Raw genomic sequence first — 7,500 nt, forward strand, 5'->3', positions numbered from 1 at the left:
TCTCTCTCTCCCACTCTCTTTATGCCAGAAAAAAGTTATCGGTCTATCATCATGAATTTCAATACCTTTGATTATTAATCATATTCACGTGTGAATGTTGAAATGTGTGGGTCTCACTCTGTGCATGGGGTTGTAGGGAAGGAGACAGGATGAGTTATTGTAGTTTGTTGCTTTGTAAGTAGGTTTTTTTCATTGGTTTCTCACGTGATTTTTCAGTGGATTTTTGTCGTTGATATCTTTCTTGTTAATGGTTTTGTGTTCATGTGTTCTTTGCTGTAGCCCTACCCCCCACATCCCTCTTTTTTTTCTTTCTTTTTATACCCCAGGGCTGAGTGAAAAAAAAACATATGTTTTGCTTATCTCATTACCCTGGTAAAATAAATGTTCGTTTCGTTTCGGTTCTCTCTCTCTCTCTCTCTCTCTCTCTCTGTACAACACTCGAAACACTCTACAGCTGTACATCAAAGCCACAGTGGTCAGTTCCAGCCATACGAGTTCAATAATAGATGTGAGCGTGCTGTCCATTGTACGACTGGCCTTGTTCTCTGACAGGTTGTCAGCTGTGTAATGGCTGCAAGCAGCATCATTTTGTTGGCTACACCCGTACAGTTCGGAAGCATGATTTTTTTTTTCTTTTTTAAAATATTTTTTTAGGAAAAAGTTTTGCTTCTCCTAAGTCTTTCTAGTTGGGAAACTGAAATATAATGGTGATACAAATGCCTTTCACATTGTGACATTGACATGAAATCGGTATTGAAGTAATATTCGTTTTCAACAAATTTTAAAATTGTTTATATGCGTGTCTAGAGTGTACTATACTGTTTATAATTTATCTATTTGTCTATTCCTAAGTCTAGCGGTTTGGGGAACTGATTATAATATGTGATAAAAATGTCTTTTTCTACGTTGTTGCATTGCAGTTGAATCGGTATACATGTAATATTCTTATTCAACAAATCTTAAAATGTAGGATTAACTTTCTTTGAATCTTTTGAATCTTTTTGTTTGTATGTGCGTGTATGATATACTATACTATTTATTTAATTGCTCGGTTTTTCTTTGTTTGTTTGTTGTTGCTGTTGTTTTATTTTTGTTTGTAGACGTTGTAAAACTCTCGTATACCCGTTCTTATTCCGAAGTCAATGTCTCGCAGGGAATATTGTTGTTGTTGTTTTCTTACGATGGGTAGGACACTTCCATCATCAAAGGAATAATAAACACCCTCGTACGCGAAAGTTCTGTTCCCAAGTATCCATCAAGTGCGAAACACAGATATTGTCTTACCCCGGAGAAAAAACAAAAACAAAACACAGCAGCCGATTTTCTGCACAACCCTGTGAGAGTCTGTGAGCGATGAGAACAGCTGTGTGGGCGGTGTGGGCGGTGTGGGGGTGTGGGGTGGGTGGGGGTTCACTATGGGTAACTCGTTTGATCTGAACATGCAGGGTGTACCAGTGTTCCAAGACCCATTCATCAGAGAGAAGGGTGAAGGCTTTGAGCCAGATAATGGGGTAAGGGTGGGGTGTGGGGGGTGGTGGGGCGGGTGGGTGAGTTGTGTGGGGTGGGGGTGGAGGTGGGGGTTGGGGAACTCACCGTCCTCATCTTCCAGAACACTCTCCCTTCCTTCCACCCCCCTCCCCCCTCCTCCCCCGTCCCCCGCCCCCCTTCTTGTCCATCTCAACCTTCATCTCAACAGATTTGGGAAGATGTTGCTATCTGTCTGTCTGTCTGTCTCTCTCTTTCACACACACACACACACACACAAACACACACCACCACCACCACCACCACCACCATCACACCACACACACACACACACACACACACACACACACACACACACACACACACACACACGAGCGCGCGCGCGTGTTACATAAAGACACTCTTTGTGTTTGGGTATCTCAGCGTGTGTTTGCAAGCGTGTTACATATGTGTGATATTCAGTGATCATTTCCCCATACCTGTTGCCTCTCTCTCCAATGTATTGTCATTGTTGTTGCTGTTGTTTCGGTATGTGAGATGCTTTTATTTGAGAACATATGTTTTTTACTCTTCTTTAATCAAGTAAACCGCGTGTGTGGGGTAGGTGGAAGGTGGGTGGGTGCGGGTGTGTGCTGATTATCTGGTTGTGGTTTTCCGCAATTTATCTTTATTCTTATCTTATCTGTCTATTATAATCAGTGTGCAATATAGTAGGCTATGCTTATAATTGTATTCAAAATAATGTTTCTTAATTATTTCTGTATACCAGTTATTACCTGCAGTGTGTGGATGTATGTATGAAGCGGTGTATGTGATATTTTTTACATTTGTGTCTTCGTAATATTCGTGAAAGCTGTAGTTGATTTTTACAGTTATGGTCCCCATGTTGTTTACTTGTCTATGTTGTGATAATGCACCTGACCAAATTTCTCCAGTTGGAGATAATAAAGTTATTCTTATGATGGAGTCTCCCGTCGGATCGACGGATGAGTAGGCAGGTAGGCTTATCTGTCGGTGTGTGTCCTCATATGGGAGACGAGGCCGATTCTGGATGCGCAGCACTTCCCACAGGTGTTGCAAGGGAAAACATGTTGCTGTTGTTTCGGTATAACTACAGACAATCAACAACAACAACAACAGCAGCAGCAGCAGCAGAAGCAACAGAAGCAGCTCCAGCAAAAACAAGAAGAAGAAGAAAACACTAACCAAACACTAAGAGAAGGGATGATCTGTGTTGCAGAACTACAAGATGGGGCTGACGGGGTGCGGCAACTTCCTCAAGTACTCCATGTTTCTCTTCAATGCCGTCATTCTGGTAAGATTGCATGCTCTCCCTCCCTGCCGTCGTCTACCTCCTTGTCTGTCTCTCTTTCTCTGTCTGTCTGTCTCGCTCTCTGTCTGTCTCTCTCTGTCTCTGTCTCTCTCTCTCTTTCTCTCTCCGTCTGACTCTCTCTCCCTCCTTCTCTGTCTGTCTGTCTCGCTCTCTGTCTGTCTCTATCTCTCTCTCTCTCATTCTCTCTCCGTCTGACTCTCTCTCCCTCCTTCTCTGTCTGTCTGTCTCGCTCTCTGTCTCTCTCTCTCTCTCTCTCTCTCTCTTTCTCTCTCCGTCTGACTCTCTCCCTCCTTCTCTGTCTGTCTGTCTCGCTCTCTGTCTCTCTCTCTCTGTGTCTCTATCTCTCTCTCTTTCTCCGTCTGACTCTCTCTCCCTCTCTCTCTGTCTGTCTCTCTCTGTCTCTGTTTCTCTCTTTCTCCGTCTGACTCTCTCTCTCCCTCTCTCTCTCTCTGTTCTGTGCCTCTCTTTCTTTGTGTCTGTCTCTCCTTCTCTCTCTCTTCCTGTCTCTCTCTCATTTTTTCATCCATTCTCTCTCTTTTCTTTTCTTTCTCTACCTTTTTCTTCATCTCTCTCTTTCTCTCTCTCTCCTCCCCCTCCCCCTCCTCCTCCTTCTTCTTCTCTTTTCCCTCTTCCCCTCTCCTTCTCTCTCTCCACCCCTCTCTCTCTGTCTCGCCACCCACTCTCACTCTTTCACCACCACCCCCCTCCGCCCGCTCTCTCTCTTACCACCACCACCCTCTCTCTGTCTCTCTCTCTGTTTCTGTCTGTCTGTCTGTCTGTCTCTCTCTCTCTCTCTCATCCTTTGTCTTTTCCCTCCTTTTCTCAGTCATTACCCCCCTGTGTCTGTACTATAGTTCCTTGGTCGGAGTTTGCAGAGGGACGTTTCAAGTCATTCCATGACCTGCAGATCGATGTTCTGTCTTACTGTGCCGCCGTGCGGAAAATGATTCCCTGTGGTCATTACAGAAAAGGATTTCCCCTTTATATCAGGGGTGGGGGGGTCGGGGGGGGGCATAAAGGGCACACAGCGTATAACCTGTCATAAAGAATACAGGACACATGCGCTGTTAAATACAGTGTGATAAATCGGCGGTACGCTTTTGTTGTTGGTGTTGGTGTTGGTGCTGACATCGTCATAATTAGTAAGACCCGTGCTTTAAAGCTTTGGTGAATTCCGCGCGCAGCATGGTTTGTGAAAGGACATTAATGAACACGATCATCAGTCTATGTCAGGATCTGTTTGTTTGGGGGTTTTTTCTTAGTATTATTATTATGTGTTGCAAAAACACGCGCTGTTTACACACACACACACACACACACACACACACACACACACACATATATATATATATGTGTGTGTGTGTGTGTGTGTGTGTGTGTGTGTGTGTGTGTGTATTATCTTGTTATTGACTGAGCAAAATGAGAACAGGAAATCAGGAAAAAATAAGTTCCAGAAACTCTAAAATGTCCCAAAACCGCATGCATGTTTTTCTCTCATCCCTAGTGGCAATCTATAAACCTGCACAGGGCTGGCCACCGCTCTGTCAACCTGCCTTTTCCCTGCATAAGCAGTACCCCAGAACCACTCTCTCTTCACTGTCTCCCAGGGGGTAAGAAGTCCAAAGCCTTCTGCAAACCCTCCGGAGTGGTAGGCAGAATCCCAAAGCAATTTTCTGCTGAACATTGTCAGAGAGTCCCAAAACTGCCTTACACCAGTACATCCTTTTATCTGACAGTAGAGATTTTAGTGATAATGGAAGTGAAATGCTTGTATCCATGCACCCTGTGTTGGGGAGAGGGAGGGGGAGGGTGTGTGTGTGTGTGTGTGTGTATGAGAGAGAGAGGGGGGGACATAGAAAGTTGTGTGTGTCTGACTGTCTGTGGCTGTGTGATGGCAGATGTATTAGTGATGATGGAAGCGAAATGCATGTACACATGCTCTATATGTGTCTATGTCTGTGATGTTGTTGTTGTTTGCTGCGCACACTGGAGTCTTCCAATCATCCCTTTCTGAGCAAACCCAAAGCCCGAACCCAAAGCCGTATACAGGCAAACAGGTCGCGGGCCAAGCTAAGTGCCCTTGCTTCCTGTCTCTGGCGAAATTGGCTTCTCTCCCTTCTTCTGTGCTCTGATGGGTAGCAGGACAGGGGAGAGGGAGATGGAGGAAGATGAACGGGGGTGGGGACGGGGGGTGCGGGGGGGCGGGGAGGGGGGCTATGGCCCATTCAGCAGACCAGCTGAATCGGTAAATCGGGAAGGAAAGGAACCTGTAGATCATGGGGGAGTTCCAAGCAAATCAGAAAGGTTAAAAGGTGAGTTTCATTTCCGGTGGTAGTGGCGGGTGGTGACAGCAGGCAGACTGCTTTTTGTTGTTGTTTTTCTCCAGTCGTCAGCCTGTGTTCCTGTTCCTCTCCCGTTTGTTGTTTTGCATGTGTCTGTCCGTCTGTCTGTCTGTCTGTCTGTCTGCATTTGACTTCTCTTTCTGTTGTAGATCTCAAATACTCTCTATTTCTGTCTGTATGTCTCTGTCTGTCTGTACGTCTGTCTGCCTGTCTGTCTGCATTTGGCTTCTCTTTCCATTGTATATGTCAGATACTGTCTGTTTGTCTCTATGCCTCTGTGTGTGTGTGTGTGTGTGTGTGTGTGTGTGTGTGTGTGTTGTCTCTCTCGATCGAAAGGGAAATACAATACGACATTCAACTGAATATCATTCAGAACTAATGCGGTAGGGTTCCAGTCTATCGGATTTTTCCTTGCGTATGTGAAGAACAACCTTATTTCACGGCGTTACAACTCTCTGTTTTTTTCTATGGTTTGGTCTTTTTGTCTTTTTCTCTATCCGTTTTTTTTTTGTTTGTTTGTTTGTTTGTTTTTGTGTTTTTTTTAGACTCTTCTTTCTTCTTTCTTTCCTCCTTCACCTTTCTCACCTGTCACTTGCATGCTTGTCTCCCTTCTGTTTCCCCATGCTTTCGAAATCGGGTTCAGGGCAAATAAATATCGTGAACCGCCTAGTTAACTCCCCACTGAATCAGAGCTGAATTCACCAGGCACTTGGCCAGAGAACGCAGGCTGTGACGTCAGTCCACAAATGTTACGAGGGAAGTACTTTCGGGAGCGCTTGCCCGTAATATTCCGTGACAAATATATACGCTGCCTGCTTCCAGGTTGTAAGTGGCTTTCCTCTTGGGACGTACACATCCCAACGTCTCAGCCCTGTGAAAGATAACCGTCCACAAGACTCAAACCGACAAATGCTGACGTCAGGCCTCAAGAGCAGCACGAGAGCTTTAACAAGAATAACCTCTTTCGGTCTGGTCCCTTCACCAGGGGAAATACGCTATCAGTCAGGAAAGAGTTAACGTGAAAACGTAGCTCGGTCGTTGCGTGAGCAGCACGTAATGGTCTTGGGGGGACTGAACCGCCGTGCCGTGTGCTGTAGATAGTTGTGCCCCCTGTCTTATCACGGCGTGGGTTCTTTTGTGGCCTGCGTCAGAGTTATGTGGACGGTGCATCTCTCACACACTGTGTCTGTCTGTATCTCTCGGTGTCTGTCTGTCTCTCTCTCTCTCTCTCTCTCTCTATATATATATATATATATATATATATATATATGTGTGTGTGTGTGTGTGTGTGTGTGTGTGTGTGTGTCTCCCTCTCTCTTTGCTGAATTATCCCCCTTGGCAGTAGGGCTGTAAACTGCAATTTGCCAATAGAAAAAATTGTCAGGGTCAGGACTCTCTCCCTTTGTCTGCCTGTCTGTCGCTCTCTCTCTCTCTCTCTCAGTCTCTGTCTCTCTCTCTTCTCTCTCTCTCTCTCTATCTATCTATCTCTATCTATCTATCTCTCTATCTATATCTATCTATCTCTCTATCTATCTATCTATCTCTATCTATCTATCTATCTCTATCTATCTATCTCTCTCTCTCTCTCAGTCTCTGTCTCTCTCTCTCTTCTCTGTCTGTTTATATGTCTCTCCTTCCCCCTCCCTCTCTCTTTCTCTCCCTCCCTCTGCATGTTTCTTTGTCGTTCTGTCTGTCTATTCATCTGGCTGTATCTGTATGTATTTGTCTTCTACATTCTTTTTCCCTCTGTCTCTCTTTCCCCACTCTTTCTCTTTCCCTGTCTTTCTCGCCTTGTCTGTCATGTTGCTCAAGCTTTACAGACAGGGACATTTAAAGCAGTCCCATTACCTGCAGATCGATGTTCTGTCTGGTTAACCCCCCGTGTGGAAAATTATTCCCCGTAGACATTACAGGAATGAGATTTCCTTATTTCAGGGCGACAGAAAGGGCACACAGGGTATAACCTGTCATTAAGAACAAAGGACAGTTTCGCAGTAAAAAAAATTAAAAAACATAGTCATGATTTTGCACACTAGTTTATATCGGAGTCGTCAAATATGTTGTTTCAAACGATGCTGAATGAATATCACGATTAAGTGTGTTGTGAAGGTATTGTAAACGCGTCACTTTTTTCTCTAACGAGGATATATTTCTCAAATGTGTTTATTACGAAAGCTTCCCTTGTTTGTTTTTGTTTTTGTTTTTTCAATTTTTGCTTTTCTTTTTCCCACTTCCTTACCGATTTTAGGATTTTTTTGGTGGGTGGGGGGATTTAAGAGAGAAAGAAATGCTTTTGAGAAATCCACAAGTGTCGGTTTTAGCGTTATCCTTGTACATGCC

The 7,500-nt window shown here is 44.5% G+C and overlaps 1 protein-coding gene across 3 annotated transcripts in view; it reads left to right on the forward strand.

Annotated features, from left to right (window-relative positions):
• Positions 1-7,500, forward strand: part of LOC143285231 (CD151 antigen-like) — a 118,327-nt gene that overhangs the window by 79,105 nt on the left and 31,722 nt on the right. For all 3 annotated transcript variants that reach the window (XM_076592483.1, XM_076592486.1, XM_076592484.1), the window contains one exon: positions 2,726-2,800. In XM_076592483.1, coding sequence (XP_076448598.1) covers positions 2,726-2,800 — 75 coding nt within the window. The remainder of the gene's footprint in view (positions 1-2,725; positions 2,801-7,500) is intronic.

Source organism: Babylonia areolata, chromosome 8, assembly GCF_041734735.1.
Source record: "Babylonia areolata isolate BAREFJ2019XMU chromosome 8, ASM4173473v1, whole genome shotgun sequence".
Lineage (NCBI taxonomy): Eukaryota > Metazoa > Mollusca > Gastropoda > Neogastropoda > Buccinidae > Babylonia > Babylonia areolata.